The sequence below is a fragment of the Megachile rotundata genome, chromosome 13 (genome assembly GCF_050947335.1).
Source record: "Megachile rotundata isolate GNS110a chromosome 13, iyMegRotu1, whole genome shotgun sequence".
Classification (NCBI taxonomy): domain Eukaryota; kingdom Metazoa; phylum Arthropoda; class Insecta; order Hymenoptera; family Megachilidae; genus Megachile; species Megachile rotundata.
The window spans coordinates 8,518,079-8,538,680 of record NC_134995.1 but is presented as its reverse complement, the minus strand read 5'-3'; the positions used below and the strand labels follow the sequence as shown (position 1 = coordinate 8,538,680).

Here is a 20,602-nt window from a genome sequence, read left to right as displayed (position 1 = left end):
AAACGGTGCTCGTTATTGTTATTGCCGTCGTAAGTCAAAGAAGGCGTCCGAATGCGCGTCGTTATAACACGATAATCGGTCAGCGTGCATCGGTATCGGGCGAACGACATGCACGCGCTTGATTACGCGAGAGGATAACGTCCAACTAAATGGCGTTCAGAAACTCAACACGGATCCACCCGGCCGGGATTGTATCCATTTCTCTGACCGCTGACGACGCACTACCGTATCCCGGAGCCTTGATCCTTGCTCTTGTCGACCGTTACTCGAGTTTCCAATAAATACCCCACGGAGGAGATCATTGCTTAAAATTGGAGTCGTTAGTAATATTCTTGTAACCGCAATAAACGTTACTGGCTAAGATGTGTGTCTTAATAGGAGGCTATATTGGATGTCTTCTTTCTGATATGTTCTAGTTATTTTAGATATACTGTTTTTATAGTTCTTGGTATATTTTAATTCGTAGGGACTTGCGAATTTTTGGGACTTATGGGCCTTGGGAAGTTGGAAATTTGGAGTTGTTTAGGATTTTGGAAGTGGGAGTTTGGAAATTTGGGGTTGTTTAGGATTTTGGGAGTGGGAGTTTGGAATATTGGGACTTGTGGTCTTTGGAGGTTTTGGGACTTTTGGCACTTTTGGGACTTTAGGAGTTAAGAGCTTTTTATTCTTTGGAACTTGGGTCTTAGGATTTGGGACTTTGGGAGATTAATACTTTTCTTATTTGGGACTGGAGGATTTAAGAGCTTTTTATACTTTGGAACTTGGAACTTATGACTTGCATTTGGGACTTAAGATTCGGGACTTTGGGAGATTAATACTTTTCTGATTTGGGACTGAAGGATTTAAGAGCTTTTTATACTTTGGAACTTGGAATTTATGACTTGCATTTGAGACTTAGGACTTGGGACTTTGGAAGATTAATACTTTTGGGATTTGGGACTTTAGGATTTAAGAGTTTTTTCTATTTTGCAACTCGGGTCTTATGACTTGGATTTGGGACTTACTTGGGACTTTGGGAGATTAATCGTTTTGGTATTTGAAACTTTAGGATTTTAAGAATTTTTTATACTTTGAAATTTGGGTCTTATGACTTGAATTTGGGACTTAGGACTTGGAACTTGAAACTTCAAACTTAGGGTCTGAGACTTCCAACATGAAACTTGAGACTTGGAACTTGAAACTTGAGACTTGATAATTGATACTTGACACTTGATATTTGATACCTGATATCTGAGACTTGAGATTAGAGACTTAACACTTGATATTTGACACTTGGTACTTGATACCTGACACCTGATACCTGATACCTGATACCTGATACCTGATACCTGATACCTGATACCTGATACCTGAGACTAGAGAGATTTGACACTTGATACTTGATACCTGATGCCTTAGACTTGATACTTGAAACTTGATACTTGAGACTTGAGACTTGACACTTGATATTTGACACTTGATACTTGATACTTGATACTTGATACCTGACACCTGATATCTGATACTTCAGACTTGAGATTTGAGACTTGAGACTTGAGACTCGAGACTTGAGACTTATACCATGTAACTTGGTACTGGGAATATTAGGACTTTAATACTTCAATTTAGGACTTAGTATTTTAATCAACCTACCTATCTTCCCTAATACCATCCACATCCACACCACTCGTTTAACCAACTAAGGAAACGCATTCCTCAGCCATGTAAGAATAATCTAGTCACATCCAACAGCCATCTCCTCAACCAGCAAATGTGCAATGAACATTTAAGACAAGGGTCATAAGACAACATGCACATCCAGAGGAACACCCTGTATAAGGCAGGGCGCAGAGGCACGCTGGTCCGCGAGATGAGAAGAAGAAGGAGGGAAAAAGGTGGAGAGTTAATTGAATCCGAGCAGCGTATAAGTGGAATGGCCTATTCCTCCTCTGGTTCGCTCCTCTTATTCTTCTTTCTTCCCGCGTGCCTCTTCTCCTCCCATACCCTTGCTCTTCTACCATGTCTCCCTTGCCTCGCGCCGTCCTTCGTAGCTCCTTGTACCCCCTTCGGACGGGGTACCGAGGTGGATCGGTAGGTGGAAGGACGCCGGGGGGACGGGGGAGGAAGCATTCCTTTGTCTCTGCGCGCACGGACCCTAGATCATATAGTATATACAAACCTGTATAATGTGCAACGATACAGGGACAAATGTGGCCGCAATCGCGCGTGCCTACATTCAGAGCGCGCTCTAAAGATCCGAGCCGGAGTCCACCGCCTTAGCGAATTCCATATGGCACTTTGTTATCTGTAACTACAAACCTGTCCAGACGGAAGGCACGGTATTCCGTTGCGATTGAATCGTCCATTTCAGCGAACGAAGGCTTTAAATAAATAATCCCGTTGCAAGAAAAAAACGACGTTTCCTGCGGCCCGAGAATAATTTCCAGCTGCCAGAAGTCCCATTCGCTGGCCGTAAAAATGCGCTACGAAGTGCATGACGTAAGTTGCGTTTACATTGTCCAGAAGCGAGGTGTACCGGCGATCACAATACCGCACACGTGTGCCAGCTCGTGGGCATTCCTGGCAGGAGGAAGCCAGAGGGAGTTGGAACCCCACGCAGCTCAGCGAAATGGACCCGGATCCGAGGCTGGTTTTACGCTACTTGTTTCTGGAAGATCGATCGATCGTTGCACGCCGCGGGATCTCCGGCCAGTTCCTTTTTATCAGGAAAAATCGGCTACCTGGACGCACGATGATTTTTGTCGATGACAGTACTGCTGGCTTCTCGCCGCGGGTGCTCCCCGGGCACCCTCCTCGCTAACACACGCTCCGCGTATTTGCGTACCCCGAAATAGCCCGTACCCTTCTCTCTGGCTTCGTCAGACAGCGAGAGGATGAGGACGAGGACGCTCAAGAGGTGGACGAGGGACGGGATACCGGAGAGGAGCGTGTATACCGCAAAACCAGTTCGCTGGTGAGTAAACAAAAAACGAGAAGGAGCCAACGCCGCGGCGCGGCCTCGTTGCCCGTTGCGAGGGGAAGAGAATCACTGGTTTATTGCTAATTCGAAGACATTCGCCCGGCAGAAATGAAATTTTATAGTCCGTCCCGCAGGAACGGGGGGAGGGGACCACCGCGTCACCGAACATACGTGGGAGATGTGATACAACGGGAAACCTGGGCCCCTTCGATACGCTCCTGACACGACAAATGCCTGCGTCGATCACTTACCGAACCTTGAGAGGTCCTTATTCACGTGTGACGCTTCGTCCAACGAATTTTTGCGTAGCGATTTTCTTATTATTAATTTTATGAGATTGAAACGTTATTAATTGTAACGATGACAAACTTAAGGTTTATAATCTAGATAGAATCTTATAACAGTGATGGAAGGGACAAGCGTGAACAGCACGTGCACCAGATAAACAGAGGACGCTGCATAGTGCACCCTAGCGTCCTTGTCTGGCGCACGCATGCGCGTTAACGTAACAAATATGTCGTCAAGAGTTTAACGCGGTTATTGCGTTAGTACGCATGCGTAGTAGACAAGGACGAAAGCAACGCTCTCTTTTTATTGTATACTCTTTGTCGACACTGATTGTTACTCATATTTGAAAGTCTAATTAAGGATTTTGCGTAACCAGTCATTGGATATGAACAGTAAATATTTATGAGCAAAATACTGATCATGTTTTGAAATAACTTTGTTTAGGTTTGGAACAATAAGTGTCAATGAACGGTCGTGGGAGTAAAACGTGTAAAATGGTAAAGTGGTAAAATAGTAAGATTATAGGAAGCGGGATGGTAAAATGGCTGCAGTAAAATAGTTGCAGGAATAGCAACAATGATACAAGTGGTAAAATGGAATAATATAATAAATAGATAAACAGTAAAATAGGTAAACAGAAAGCAGAATGGTGAAATATAAGAATGGCAATATAGTGAGAATGATAAAATGGCGAAATAATAAAATTATAAAGTGGGTAGTAAAAATTAAACAGTCGGATAGGATAATGAAATATTTCAATTTATCTTAAAATAAATTTTGCCCTATATAGCATGAATCTATAGATATAGTGACTCTCGCTATATCGCCAATTTAGAATACTTTAGTTTGTAAATTTCGTTATCAGAATTGGAAGACAGTGAATTTGTCGCGAGTGAGCAACGAAACGAAAGTCTGTAGGTGTTCGAATTACAAGAGTGAAGCTTACCGAGAAATCTGACGATTATTTTCTCCGAAATCGTTCTCGGTTTCCAACACGGTCTCGAGCGAAAGCCCAGCGGGTGGCTCGCGTCACGAGAATGCAGCTCGCAGCGGCGAACCTCATTACGTTGGCGTGTGCGTAAGAACTTCGTACACGCGATGTAATCGCGGCACTGCGGCGGTGAAACTGACGCGTCGAGGTCTCACGCAGCCACGGGTCATCATGTCGGTGAGAAATTTTTCTCCCGACGTTGTTCTCTTTCTCGGCAAAAAACTCGCGTTGACGCTCATCAATCATCGACAAATCGAACGAGGCATCTCGACATTCGCGAAATCAAACAAAAGGAAGAAAAAAGAAAAAAAAATCACCGTCGTATCGTTAAGCGATAAAGGTAGCTGGGAGCGTTCGGTCCGGTCTCTCGCGAGATCGCACGGAGATTACGTCTGGTACGGCAGCCGCTCAAGTGTCGCAGTTGCACGTCGTTAATGCGAGGCAGGTGCTAACGCGGCGAGAAAGAGAAGACAGGGGAGGAGAAGAGAAGGTGGCGGTGAAGGAGAAAAGAGAAGATGCGCCCGGATCCCGTCCTCCCCCTAATTGACAAATTGGAATCTTATTAGAAGCTCGTGATGCCGGAGGTACCCGAGGCAGGAGGAGGCCTCGAGGCGCTCCCTTGGCTGGGCGAGAGAAAGAGCGAGCGTGAAGAGAGAGCAGGAGACAGGTAGCGAGAGTAGCTGTGAAAGACGAGGAGAGAACGAGGGGCATAATGCGTGGATGGCACGACACTAACAGGTTGTACGGCCCACGGTGGAACGGAAAGAAGAAGTACCTTACGCTCGGCCTGCCGGCCGGCAGGCGAATGCCACCCAGGAAGCGTTCGCGCGTGCGCGATCTGTGTGGCCTCGGCTGTACTCGACCACCGGGCCCAGCCGAGGACGCACGAACGGGCCCGACTTAACACGAGCAGGCCCGAAGCCGTCGTGCGCTGGCCCACCCGGTAGAGCGCGCGCGTGCCGCGTCCTGTGTGGTCTTGCGCTCGCTTCTTCGCTCTTCCTATTCTTCCTTGCCCGTTCTTCCATCTCCGTTCCGCTTTCGTCCCATTCTTTCTATCGTCTGTCTCTCTCCGCGCACGGGTCTCCGTCTCGTTTCCTCCCGCGCTTCTTTTTCTCCTCTTTTCCCGCGTTTTTCTCGTTTTTTTTTCGCCTCCTCGGGCCCCGACTCGTTTCCACCACGGGAAATTCTTGCTTGACTTCGCTCTTCTTCCCAGCCGGGAGTTCGCCGGCTCGAGACCGGGGCTACGTGCCCGTCTCTCCTTTCTCCCGGCCCCTCTCCCTCCCGGGTCCACACGCTGTCTCCTGGACGGGCCGCGAAGATGAGGAGGCCCCCGAAGAGGTACAGCTAAAGGTGGAGGCGCTGACAGTGGCGTAAGTAACGAAGGATCGTGTAGATCGCGCGATATTGCCGCCGACAGGAGCGCGAAATGGAATTCTAATTAGGTAGCCGTCTCGTTACCCGGCCGAGGAACGGGACGGCCACGGTAGGACGCTTAAACGACAGGGCAATTTGTACGCGGGCATCGGCTCATTGTACGGCTTTCCATTGTACGCGTTGAGTAGGTGAGAATGAAAAGGGGTTCTCTCGACTTGCTCGGGCCCTTTTGTCGTTTTTTCACGTAGGCCTCTTTGATGCAAAACACTGCGCGGCCAGAAATGATCCACGAAAGACGGGCCTAACTTCAAAGGAGCCGTGGCTCCCCGCGCACCGCGGTTATATTACTATTCGTCGCGGGAAACAGTTTCACGTGTCACGTTCACAAGGGCCATGTAGAATTTTATCTGCGTCAGTGGGCAAAGAAAGGAGACGAGGTGGTAAGCCCACTCGACTACGCTTCCACCTCTTCTTTCCCGCTTCTCGGTTTCCTTCACACGGCTCGCCTCGACCACGTGCTAACTTACGAGCTACGATCTCTGTACCCTTCCACTTCTCTCTCCTTCTTCATCCACCGGTCTCGCCGTCCCGTTTCTTGTCCCTCTCCCCTGTTGCTTCTCCGCCGCTTCCCTCCCGGTTTTTTATCTCTGTTTGCCTTTTTCTGTCTCTCCTCCGCTTCGGCCGAGCCGGCGCTGCGTCGTCTCCCTTTTTCGCTCCCCTCGAGTTCTCCTCGGATTATTAATCCACTGACGAGAGAGGATCCGTGGCGTTCGCGGAGATTATGGGCCGAGAGCACGATCAAGGTGCTGCTACGTTAACAAGCATCAATAGGCCGCCGGGACGAAGAGGGATCGGGGATCGTAAAACGTGATTCTCAGGATGAAAGATCGCGCTTCGCTGTGTCCTTTACCTGTGTGATACCTCCTTAACCATGCGGGAGTAACTCGGATACCTTTCAGAAACCATAACTGGGACTTTACCAAATTTTTTGGGACATTTTGGTAAATATTTGCGTGCATCATATCAAAACAATTTATATATTTTTTACTGTTTTCATAGTGAGTACCATCTCTCTTAAGGTAGAACAAAATATATGAGATCTAGATTAAGTTCTACAGCTTCTTCTAAGCTCGTAGGTTCTTCAAGTTTCCTTGTGTTTCTTACTCTGGACTCTAAACTGTAGATTGTAGACTATGGGGACCAAGCTGCTAAGTAATGTGAACGTCCTTCCTGGGCTCCTGGATTCTCCATATGTTCCTTTAGGTTCTAGATTACATAAACACTTTGGAGTGGATGGAAACTCATAAATGATCTAATAAGAATACTTAAGGCAACCCAGCACTTAGACATATGGCACTTAAACAAATGGATAACGCAGAGAGGATTCATAGGTAGCCTAAGGATGTGGTGTTTGGTTCCTGCCTAAGCTTCCCTTAGGTTTTTCTTATATTTTTCTGGGTTCTACCAAAGAACATGATGGAGACACCAAGTGAAGATCGATGTACACGGTTTCAAGCATTCCATCGCGCACCCACAACGCGGGCAAACTGTTAGGTTGGGGTGCGATGATTGGCTCCGGCCCGTCAAGCGTATTTTCGCGCGTAAAATGTAAATGGCGCTGTTCAGTGTTCCGAGGCTGGCCAGTTTGCAGTTGAGTGTGTCAGAGAAAGAAAGCACGTAAGAGAGAGAAACGGGCCAGATAGAAAAGGACGACGCAAGCAGGGTTCAAAGAGCCGACAGTGGTTAAAGAGCCTTCTTCCTCTCTCCACCTCGACACGCACAAGTACAAGGCGCAACCTTTCGAGCTACCCAGAAGAGTATCATCCTTCTACCTTTCTCCCTTCATCTCCGTGGGTCGCTGTTACTCTCGGCACCTCGGCTCTCCTCCTCTGCCCTGCCGGCAGAGCAAATTTATTTCACGTTCCTGCCTTTTCTGGACCTTTCACAATATTTGGCCGTGCTTTGGCATCCAGCACCGGTCGCGGCGGGTACTGGTCACCAGAAGATACGGCTTTGAGCCCTCGGTGATGGATGGTTCGCTCTCCAGCCCGCCACGAATTGCTGCTCCTACTCGTCCTCCCTCTCGCTCTCTCTCTGCCGTGCTCCTTTTTCATCCACCGTTTGCTCGTCTCGTTCTCTTCACATGCCCCTTGGCTGGCTCTTCCTCCCTCTGCAGAGGATGCTAGACCGCCGCTGCCGGGGTCCAGGGCCGGTCAGTTCTAAGGTGTATACACGTGAAGTCCCTTGTCGAGATCGGTCGATCTTGCGTCCAGAGTTTCGGCCGCTCTGGACCTCGTTCACTCTTCCACGTTAACTCTTCGACTCGTCGCGGTACACGCGTGTACGGGTGTCAGTTCGGTGAGCACGATAACGACGGTTTCGAGGTGGAATCGGTAGAACGGAGGATGACGAAGAGAACGATTCCCCGAAGAATAGTCCTTCTGTTCGGTTATTGCAACAAGCCGTCCCTGAGCCCGAGGACCCGCAGCCCCGGGACCGTTCCACCGAGTTCGTGCAGGTATATAAATTCTGGTGCTATTATTGGGGTTTGTGCCTTCTCACAGAGCCCTCTGGGGCCCGCGGCGGCCCCTTTGAGCTACTCTGTCCACCTCTCTCGTTTTCCGTTATCGTCTCTCTCGCGCCTCCACTGTTTCTACTCTCTCAGGGCTCCCTACCTTGCTCCTCCGCTGTCTTATCCTAACCACTGCCTCCTTCTCCTTGTCCTCCACCTCCTCCTCACCCTTTGACTCCGGGCCCTCCCTCCCTTCGCGTCCCATTCTCCACCTCGCTGCCGATCCTACCGCCCCTGACTTGTTTGTTTTCCCTCGCGTCGTCTTCCGTTTGCTAAACGCACCTTAAATTACGCGGCCGATGATAAATATTTGAGCCGTCCATTACGCGAAAGGGCCACTCGGACAGAGGTCCGACCGGTGTTACCTTCTTGAGCCGACCGAGCTCCGACGTTGGATCGTGTTACTTTGTAAAAGGGACACTCTGAGCGGACGATGGCGTATTCTGTCTTTCTATCGCGTTAATTCTTTCACAATTACTGTCGTCGGATCTGATACATTCTTGCAGATAGAGATATGAGGGATGGATTCTTGTATGGCTGAGATGGCAGATTGATTACAATGCAGCTGATCAAATTTCTTCATCATATATATAGAGAATTAATATTACAATATGCAACAATACAATATATCCGTAATACGATATGAATATACAGATAATGTATGGATGTGTAGATAGATGAGTAGATATATAATTGTATAGTTTCATATAATAATATGCCAGAATTACAAATATTTAAACCTCAAATAATACTGCAATATCAATTTCAATAACGTAACAACATTTGTTTATTTATTTGACAAATTCCTCAAGTTTTGAGGTTATTCTTATCATGACGGTTGTCGCTAAATGAAATAACAAAATTTCACAAATTTCATACATAAAAATTGCAACCAGCTTTTCAAATAACAGTGCAGATGCCACATACATGCTGTAGCTTAATTATCTTTATTCAGCCGTTTTACGAATTCCAAAGTTTTGAGGTTAAGTTTATCGGTTGTTAAAATATTCCTCTTAAGTTTTGATCATAGTAAAATTATAAGTAGCAGTGTTTCAAATAACAGTACAGATGTTCTATACATCCACTTGAGCTTCATCTTTACTTAACCGTTTTAGAAGTCCAAAGTTTTGAGGTAAAGTTCATCAGTCACTAAAATAGAATATTTCTCTCAGGTTTTAATTATAGTAAAATTTTAACTAGCCTTTCAAATAACAGTGCAGATGTCCTATACATCAACTTGAGCTTAATCTTCACCTAACCATTTTAGAATTCCAAAGCTTTGAGGTTAAGTTCAGTTTGATCAGTCAAATAGAATAATATTTGTCTCAAATTGTAATCATAATAAAATTGCAACTAGCAACGTTTCAAATAACAGTCTAGATTCCACATAAATCATCAAACGTAACTTAATGAACTTTATTCAGGCGTTCAACGAATTCCCATCTTTTGAGGTTAAGTTTATCATGGCGGCCGGTGTAACGCGGCAACACCGCGCTATTACTCGCACCTCAAATTTTATTTCCGCTACGAGCCACCACAGCCGCCACAAAAGTCCAAGTGCCTCGTAACAGGATTATGAAATGTTCCGGAGTAGCGTTCCACGGATGTTTACAGCCCGCAAATACTCGTCGCCTTTTATTGCTGGCGAGTTTCAGCGATTCTGGCATCGGCTTCGTTAACGAGCGCCGTTTATACTTTCCTCTTCGGATCGTAATTCTCCGCTTTTCGTGTACCACGCTACGCAAACCGTAATATTACCATTGTTTCTTCACCTAGCGGGAATCCCATGGATCCTGTAGGATCCGTGAACCCGATACGTGTCACGTTCTATCGACAGGGCTACTCGAATTGTAAACATCGATTGTTTGGCGAACAGCTTTTATCTACGCAGGTCAGCTAGACTAATCTCTGGCCTCTGTTGCTCTTCTCTTACTTGGTTATTTTGAAAGTTGATACTGTTTTTGTGTTTCTTAATGTCGGAACCATTGGTCACTAGATAAGCTTTTAGGTTCATGTTCAAAGATGATTTTAAGGTTTAATTTTTACTCGTCTTACGTCGGTAATTATTGTACAAGTCTTCTGAAAAAGTTTGTAATATCGGTAACATCCACCTGTGTAACCTTTGCTTGAATTTGCAAACAAAATAAACTGACACATGTGTACTTTTGAATGACTTAATTTCTTTTTTATTACTTCATATGCAACGTACAGTAAGTGCAAAAATAATTACAGTTTTTATTTTTTTATTTTTTGTGCAACTTTGTAGCGGTCGTGGAACTATTTTTGCGCGCCGAATTTGAAATCACAAAGACCAACATAATTTTTCCACGAAATTTCTTGAAAATACCAAACAAAAACAGAAAACTTCTAAGTACAATTCTCCGAAGCGTACAAAGAAGTTTACCGGAAATTTAGCGAAGCTTTTAACGGCGATAAGAAAATTGACTTCAGGGAACCTAACCAAACGTTAAGATATTCTTTTGAAAATGACATAACCGTCTCGAAGGAGTTAAAATGTCTTAAAGAAGCTGAGTAAACGCACGGCAAGAGTGTACCGCTTCAAACACAGAGTTTCAAGTGTCGTTTCGTCACAAAGATAAGAGCGTCATTCTCCTGGTTGAAAAAATAGAACAAAAGGCTGCAACGCGAAACATCTGTGAATGACTTTCTCGTTTCATTCAGCGCGTTACATAAATATCGGCAAACAGTGGAACTGGAACGGTGAAACGATCGTACGTGCGAGAAGAAATGCTTTTCCCACAATACGAATCGCTAGCAGAATTTCAAGGACCCATTTTGTTTATGCCGTGTAAATTCGGTGGCGTCGCTGATAGATTGCCGTAGGCCGGCGAGTGGTGGGGGCCCCTTATTCACAAAAGATGTTTATTATCGGTAAACCGAACAGTTTGGTAGACCGTTGCTCGTCTCTCCCCGCCTTGTCCTTCGGTAGACTTCGACTTTCGTATCAGTTGGCTCATAGCTGTGGCTGGTGACGTTTCATCGGCAGCTCGGCGTCGCGTTCTTCGCCTTCAAACTCCCAACGGTGTGCCATCACTTATCGGCGCGATCGCGTCAGGTGCGAGATTATGAATCAAAACGAACGTGGCTTAAAAATCCGAACTGATAACCCGGTTCGTTCAGGTACTACCGCTCTAATTCCTGTGTTGTGAGCTGGTTTTCGACTACAACGAATCCGTTAACCCGAAGATGGGACAAGAAGGTTCACCGCGGAGAAACGCTCGAGGAGGCCCGAGAGACGCAGCGTTCAATAAAACCGAGGCAGCCGACACGGCGTAGGAATGCGACAAAAGCGGTAATCGAGCAAAGGTGGAGCGAGGTAGAAATCGTAAAGAAGAGCGAAACTTGACGGGTAGCGAAGTCAAGGTCAACCCACCCCACGCTCGGACGTGCAGAGGGTGCTCGGGCGCCCTCCTCGGGGGTAGAGACGGTCATTGAGAATCGTGGCGGTACTTGAGGTGGGACAAGGGGGTATTTTCGAGGGGGAAGCTCGTAACAAGGTAAAACGTTGTTGCAACGCCGACGACGACAACGAAAAGGACGAAGAGGAAGGATCAATCGAGGGCAGAGAGGGGGAAACGTCGGCCACGTAAAAGGAAGGAGGACAGGCTGCGGCAAAGAAGCCGAAGAAACGGAAAAGATCCGAAAGAGAGGGTACGACCTCGATCAAACCGAATCGAACGAGGAGAAAGCTAAAAAGGTTCTCTGCCCTCTCCCTTCGCCCTCTGAGTCCCTTGGTCTGGCGTCCCTGTCTGGCCCCGTGCACCTGTCCTCGTTCGGCTCGCGCACGCCCCGCCCCGACCAATGGTGTCTCGACGGGCCCGGTGACGTCAGCAAAGGTGAACCAGGAGGGCCAGAGTGGTGGGGGACAGGATCATCCACCACCACCTTCGGAGGCCGTGAGAGCTCCACGGGGGCCAGCGGCTTAGCTGTAACCAGCACCGGCGGCCCGGCCGGCCGTTGGCCACGTTGGTGGGGGCAGGAAGAGGGGCACCCTGGACCCCGACCAGGCCAAAGGAACAACGCGGAGTACCCACCGAAACCCATCCCGCATTTCCCACCACTTACTCGTCCGGAAAACGTGCGCCACAGAGCTTCCGGACTGGTGCTCGCATATCGAGTTCAGTCAAGTGAGATCAGGTCGATCGGGTGTACCTCACGAAAACAGTCGATCATACGCACGGTCCGAAGTTCGCCGACGACGCCGGTTCTACGGATCTTTGGAGAACGCGCGATCGGTGAATCACGATTTTGGACGTGGGTGAAGCGTCGACGGTTCGGTTATTCGCCGTTAATGGTTTCCAGTGATGGTCCGTTGTTAAGCATGCACGAATCGGTAGCGTGAGATCGTACGGAAACACCTCGGCGAACCCTAGTCCGTATCTGTATCCTGACCTAACGACTCTGATAAGACGCGAACTAGGAAGGGATAACGGACAGGAGAGAGGATTCTCCTCGGAGGCTCCGCGCAGTGATAAAGTAGGCGTTCGATGCCGGTCGTTTCGTGCTGATCTCCCGATTGATACGGCGATATATCAGCTAGCTCTCGCGGGTGGTGATTAGACGCAGCTACGACGCTCGCAACGGTGATAAGAGTGCGTGAAGGGGGGGTGTGTGATGCCCTGGTTATGGTTAAGCGTGAGTGAGGTCAGTGGCAAGAGGAGGAGAAGGACCGGCAGAGGCAGAGGCAGCTCGTCGTCCGCGTCGCCGTCGTCTAGGTCATCGTCGTTCTGTCAGCCGTGGAGGAGGAGGATCGCCGGCGGCGGTGGTGGTGGTGGTGAGAACTCGGTGGTACCGTCGACGTGCTCGACAACGACGGGCTGCTCAGCAACGTCCGCGTGCACGAGGATCACCGACCAGTGACCACAGCAGCCAGGGTCGTCCTCGAGTCACAGCCACGTGATTATGGTGCACCATCATCATCGTCGTCGCGGCCTTCAGGCGAGCCATCATTGCGCGATCAGGAGGCGAGGAACGACACCCTCGCTTCTTCAAGTATTCCTACTGATACTCTGTCTCTGGCTACCGGTCTTGGATAATAGTGGTCTCGTCCTCGCCTGCGGACCGGGCAGGGGCGGCGGACGACGACCGATCCTGAGGAAACTCACGCCCTTGGTGTTCAAACAACATGTGCCGAACGTCAGTGAAAACACGTTACCGGCGAGCGGACTCAGCGAGGGACGCGTGTCACGTCACGACTCCAGGTTCCGGGACCTTGTGCCCAACTACAACGCCGACATCATCTTCAAGGATGAGGAGGGCACCGGAGCCGATCGACTGATGACACAGGTGATGCAACTTTCAAATTTTATTTCCGTTGTGTACCTTTCGAGGATTAAACATCCTATGAGGTCCGCAGGTTATCTTGTACCACTTGCTATTTGCTCTTGTTACTACTTGTGATCTGACCTGGTCTTATTTGTCTGTTACAATCATTTCTTAAAGATAATGTTCGCAAAGACCATATGTCCACACGAAAGAAATGCAGTAACTATTTATCGAGAACGTTCAGTAGGAGGTAGAAAAATGAAACCCAGCATTCTCTTCGCTGTATTTTGGCTACTTGTCTAATGTAAATGTGATTTAATACCATGTTAGACAAGTAATTCAGACAAGTGCTTCAGCAAGTAAGAACGACAATTTGCCAGACCTATCTCGATTCTCCGATACTTGGGCGGAGTTAGAATTACTTGCCTCATGTAAATGAGTCTCAGTTTACATTGGACAAGTAAGCTAGACCCGATCAGACTCGCCCAGTTAAGAAACCCACAAGGAAGATAGCCTACAAGATCAAGCAGGTTAGCCTTCCTCTTGTGGTACTCGTCTGGGCACCTGCTTGGCTTACTTGCTGAATGTAAATGAGTCTCAAGATACATTTACAATAGGCAAGAAAGCTAGACTAGTAGCTAGACCTTGCTTATGAAACCCACAAAGCCTATGACGTTTGACAGGTTTTCAAATTTCGTTTGATCTTTACCTAACTTATTTACCGAATGTAAATGAGTCTTAAGCACATTTATACTAGATAAGTGAGCTAGATTAATAGATCTTGTACGTTATGGTTTGACAGGTATACTTGTTATCTGTAACCTAGTGTAAATACGTCTTAGTGAACTTATCATTGGCAGTTCAGTGAGATTTCTGAGTCATTAGTAGTCCAAATACCTTGTTGAGATGATATCAGTGTCAATTCGGTATAGGTTCCATTTATACGTAAGCTAGATATATAGCCGTATCCAGTAAAGCGGACGTTGCGATACGGAGCCCACAGGACGAGTCATCGTTCGCGAAGGGTGTTTTCGTCGGAGGTTGTCACCGATAACTACCGAAGTGCGATAAAGATGTCCTTGAAGGAACCGTCGATGAATCATCGCAGGGCGACACGGTATCGATCGTTTTGTCGATTTCGACGCCAGACGCAAGGAAACTTTCCTAGAGGATTCTAGAAGAAGTCAGTGACCTTTACGTCTCGGTTCCGATAATAGTAGAGTGATTCACACGTGAACAATACGCGAATGGAACATAGCCGGAATAGAAATGACACGGAGTTTGGTTATTCAGTCGGTTGATGGATCGCGTGCTTGGATACCGCCGTTTGGGCCATCATGACGATCTGGTAGGAACGTCATGGTCAAGGATCGAGTTATCAATGAAATTTGGTACTTTCAGTTAGGGATTTATAAATGATGGTGAAATGCTGCAGTGATTATCTCTTAATCTTGCATTTTCTTATATATTCTCGGACATATGTGTTTCTCGCAATAAGCATCAGATAAATTTATGATCTGAATCTGTATATTGAAGGCAAATATAGATGTTAATTATGAATATTCTTCATAACTTGTGAATATTTCGCAGTATGCGGAAGTAGAACTTGGAAGTAATGTTCGCGAGCACCGAACCGACTATGCGCTGTTCAGCGATTGAGACAATTCGCCGACGACATTTTCGAGCGGCATGATTTGCAAGAACCTTCGACAGGATTCACGGCAAATTAGTATGTTTAGAAGGCGCATAGGATCCCCGATTCACGGGAGATTGATTGCATTTCTCGTTTCAAAGCGCAGGGCTGACGGGCGCGTTAACTGCAGCTACGCGTGTTATTACTTCAACGGGTGTCACCTCGCTCCACGGCCGTATGACAAATTAGCTACTGCAGCTCGTTAAACGTCTGCAGGTGATTCACGTGAAACGCTATCCACCCGATAAGAGCCTCGATCGCTTCTGAATACGTTTCGCGTGCACGGGATCAATACCTGAAACTCGAATCACATCGTACGATTTCACGCGATACGACGCCTAACTGGCTCCTGCGCGTCGGTTATTTATTACAATTTTTTCTCGCATGCAAATACTCATTTTCTCTTCGTGTTTATTATACGAGAATGCTTTACGATTCTGAGAGGTTGAAGTTGAGTAAACTGCGATTTATTATGCGGTTAATTGAAGATCTGCAAGGTTTTAACGAAGTGTTTTATGCAAATTTATTTATTGCAAATGTGCTACGTGGTTTTTAAAATTTAGGCTTATGGAAATTTTAAGGGTGAAACGTTTTTAGAGTTCAAATTAATTCAAGTAGTAAATGTATCAAGAATTTATTTAGGTAACTCAGAATATTGATTTTATGTGAAATTTAGATTAATCTTAAATTTGGAAAGTCAGTGTCTATAAGGTTGAAATGAATTAAAATATTATACTCATGAAAGAGATACATTTAGTTTATTTTTACAGAAAATTGATTTTTGAAAAATGGACGTCTACAATGTTGAAATGTACTTAAATATCATAGTCATCGAAGAGGTCCATTTAGTTTGTGTTTAAAGAAACTCGATTTGTGAAAAATCAACGTCCACAAGGTTGAAATGAATTCAAATATCATAGTCATCAAAGAGGTGCAGTTAGTTTGTGTTTAAAGAAAATTGGTTTCTGAAAAATCAACGTCTACCATGTTGAAATGAATTCAAATATCATAGTCATCAAAGAGGTTCATTTAGTTTGTGTTTAAAGAAAATTGATTTTTAAAAAATCAACGTCCATAAGGTTGAAATGAATTCAAATATCATAGTCATCAAAAAGGTGCAGTTAGTTTGTGTTTAAAGAAAATTGGTTTCTGAAAAATCAACGTCTACAAAATTGAAATAAATTCAAATATCATAGTCATCAAAGAGGTTCATTTAGTTTATTTTTACAGAAAATTGATTTTTGAAAAATGAACGTCTACAAAATTGAAATAAATTCAAACATCATACTCATCAAAGAGGTTCATTAAGTTTATTTTTAAAGAAAATTGATTTTTGAAAAATGAACGTCCACAAAATTGAAATAAATTCAAACATCATACTCATCAGAGAGGTCCATTTACTTCCTGTTTACAGAAAATTGATTTTTGAAAAATCAACGTCTACAAAATTGAAATAAATTCAAATATCATAGTCATCAAAGAGGTTCATTTAGTTTATTTTTACAGAAAATTGATTTTTGAAAAATGAACGTCTACAAAATTGAAATAAATTCAAACATCATACTCATCAAAGAGGTTCATTTAGTTTATTTTTAAAGAAAATTGATTTTTGAAAAATGAACGTCCACAAAATTGAAATAAATTCAAACATCATACTCATCAGAGAGGTCCATTTAATTCCTGTTTACAGAAAATTGATTTTTAAAAAAGATTTTACCCATTCAAAATCAGAAGTAGTATCGAAAAAAATCTGTTTGAAGAACAGCAAAAGGGTATGAACGATTAGTATAAGTCAAAAAGAATAAAGGAGCAGGAAAAACAGGGATCCACGTTGTCACCACCTGTGCCTCTCCACACTCTTGTTCGCAGACCGTAGTCTTCTTCTTCGATGTTTATTCCCCGTCCATAGAACTTCCATTAGTGCTTTATTCATGCAGTTTTTATCGGTGTTTGCCTTCCACTTGGCGCCCCCGCGAAGCGTGAAACGATTCTCCTAACTCTTGGCCCGTTGTATTCCAATTTGTAAGTCCCACGTTTCGTGATGCGGCGAACAAAAGGGCGGCGCGGTGCCATGCCGGTTTCCGATCGTAAACCATCCCTGTTCGACCATTTCGCGCTGCTTACGATTCTATATTACAACCGGTGAGACAATAAAAGGAGAAAATGATTCGGGACAAATTTTAGGTATACTTTTGGTGAACGTGATGGGTATGGTTAAAACAAACGTTTTGGGTAGTTGAAGGGTGGTGGTGATAGAGGTGGATGTTATTGGGATTTGGGGATTTAGGGGTTTGGGGGTTTTGGGGATTGGGGTGTTTAAGGATTTGGGCATTTGGGGGTTTTGGGGTTTTTGGGAAATTTGGGATTTGGGAGATTTGGGATTTGGGAGATTTGGGATTTGGGAGATTTGGGATTTGGGAGATTTGGGATTTGGGAGATTTGGGATTTGGGAGATTTGGGATTTGGGAGATTTGGGATTTGGGAGATTTGGGATTTGGGAGATTTGGAACTTGGGAGATTTGGAACTTGGGAGATTTGGAACTTGGGAGATTTGGGATTTGGGAGATTTGGAATTTGGGAGATTTGGGATTTGGGAGATTTGGGATTTGGGAGATTTGGGATTTGGGAGATTTGGGATTTGGGAGATTTGGGATTTGGGATTTGGGAGATTTGGGATTTGGGAGATTTGGGATTTGGGAGATTTGGGATTTGGGAGATTTGGAACTTGGGAGATTTGGGATTTGAGAGATTTGGGATTTGGGAGATTTGGAACTTGGGAGATTTGGAATTTGGGACATTTGGGATTTGAGAGATTTGGAACTTGGGAAATTTGGAACTTGGGAGATTTGGGATTTGAGAGATTTGGGATTTGGGAGATTTGGAACTTGGGAGATTTGGTATTTGAGAGATTTGGGATTTGGGAGATTTGGAACTTGGGAGATTTGGGATTTGAGAGATTTGGAACTTGGGAGATTTGGGATTTGAGAGATTTGGAACTTGGGAGATTTGGGATTTGAGAGATTTGGGATTTGGGAGATTTGGAACTTGGGAGATTTGGGATTTGAGAGATTTGGAACTTGGGAGATTTGGAACTTGGGAGATTTGGAACTTGGGAGATTTGGAACTTGGGAGATTTGGAACTTGGGAGATTTGGAACTTGGGAGATTTGGAACTTGAGAGATTTGGAACTTGGGAGATTTAGAACTTGGGAGAGTTGGAATTTGGGGGATTTGGGATTTGAAAGAGTTGGAATTTGGAAGAGTTGGAATTTGGAAAAGTTGGAATTTCGAAGAGTTGGAATTTGGAAGAGTTGGGATTTGGGGGATTTGGAATTTACGAATCTATAAAATTTGTGAATTTGGAAATTTCGAAATTTGGGACATTGACAATTTAGAGATTAGGGCATCTTGGGATTTTAATGGATTTTAGATTTGGAATTTCAGAATCAGAAATTTATGGACTCAGTGATTTATGGATCTCAGAAGTCTGGCAATTTGAACTTTTTTAAAGATTCGTTGATTTAGGAATTTGAGAATTTGGAGATGACTATAATTTAGAGTTTAATGGTTTGTGCATTTCTTGGTTTAAGAATGTAAAAATTTAGATATATTGAGATTTTAACAAATTATACATTTAGAAACTTGATAACTCTAAGGTTTATACATCTCGAAAATCACAAAATAAATTTCAAACATCGACTGAAACTTGTACCGTCGTAAAAGAAAATCTAATGGCGCGACGTCTGAGAATGTCTGAATAAAACTACTGATCGTATACTACTGCATCATAAGTCTGTCTCTCTGTATCATAAATAGTACCTGAATGCTTGTATCCAATTTGTTATCAATTTCAATATTCACAAAGTGTTTTAGAAACGATAGAGTAGTACATAAATAATATCTACATTGCATTCTGCGAAATGAATCATCACTTATTGTCAAATTGATCAAATATTAACAATTTCCCTTAAAAAAGAAACTTTACTATTTATACTTAATTTTCGTTGACAATTTTCTTAAAAGACATTCTTTTATCAAATTTGTTTTTCTTTTTTTAACAAATAAAAGAAATTTTATTTTGCATTTTTATTTATAGATTATTTATTTCTCTGTGACATAAGAAATTATACGTTTTTGTGGATATTCGTTCACTATGAAACTTATTTATATTCACTGTGTTCATATTTTATCGTTAAAATGACAGCTTTGAAGAATTAACTCACTTCTTGCAAAAGTTGCGAGTTCCATAGATACAATCAAATGGACATTGAACTGGCGCCGAATCTATCGTTCGCGACTTTAGTTTCACTCGTTTAAATATTATTCCAAGATTTGCTGTTCTTTGTGACAACAACGGTTCAAGATTATCCTAACAAAGCACATAATATACTCCGCTATCAATCTCGATATTCTGCAATTATTAATTAACATTTTTCATACTAATACATTCACAATATTTAATATTTCATGTAAAAATGATGTAACGATACTTCAATCGATGATTGATGGTCGAACGTTTTAATTAGGTTTCAAGCTTATCTACACTGTTTTATTTTTGTTTCTGTATTTTGCAAAATTTTTGTATCGCTGATTAATCATTGATTAATTTGTTGAGTTTGAGATTTAATAATTTACTAATTTCAAGGAATTTCGAGGAAAAAGAAATCGAAGAAATTTAACAATCTGCAAAATGTCATAATTAAAAATTATACAATTGCATAAAGTCAAATTTCAAACCCGAGAAATTTAACAATTTGCAAAATGTCATAATTAAAAATTATACAATTGCATAAAGTCAAATTTCAAACCCAAGAAATTTAACAATTTGCAAAATATAATAATAAAGAATTATATAATAAAATAAACTTAATTTCAAAACCAAAAAATTTACTCAGCAACTTCCAAGAAATTTCAAGAAAAAAAATATTGAACAATTTACAAGATATAATTAAAAATTATACATAATAACATAAAGAATTAAATTTATATAATACGCATGTCATCCTTAATTTCTCTTTAATTAACAAAACGTCTCATTCTTAAATCTTCCTCGTTAAATACATTCGAATAGCGCGCGTAAAGCAACGGAAGAAAAATGGCGTCGAAACGCATTCAGTTTTCAGAAAGGACCTTAAAACAGACGTTTTTACGTCGGCGGTCGAAAAGTCGCAAGAATGTTGCATTATTCATTGTACTTAAATTTGTCAGTGAACGTTGCTAATTGGTCGAGGTACCGTCATTTTACGATCGCCTCGAAGAAGCGTATATTCTCGTCCGACACGAGATTCATGCTCGCAAAACACGGCGTTAACGAGCACGCCAGCAACTCAGCGACGGATCCCTTTTCGCTCCGGAGACATCGATGCACGGAGACGCATCGTTCGATTTGTCTACTTTGTTCAACATGGCTGCAAATCGATGTAACGATTACTGACATTCT

The 20,602-nt window shown here is 43.9% G+C and overlaps 1 protein-coding gene across 2 annotated transcripts in view; it reads left to right on the top strand.

Annotated features, from left to right (window-relative positions):
* Positions 1 to 11,118: 11,118 nt before the first annotated feature.
* Positions 11,119 to 20,602, top strand: part of hh (hedgehog signaling protein) — an 87,749-nt gene continuing 78,265 nt past the window's right edge. Inside the window, exon 1 of one of the 2 annotated variants that reach the window (XM_076538533.1) lies at positions 11,119 to 13,491. In XM_076538533.1, coding sequence (XP_076394648.1) covers positions 13,108 to 13,491 — 384 coding nt within the window. In that variant the 5' untranslated portion in view covers positions 11,119 to 13,107. Of the gene's footprint in view, positions 13,492 to 14,630; positions 14,819 to 20,602 lie in introns of those variants that run through there. The other variant, XM_076538534.1, reaches the window with a different exon arrangement.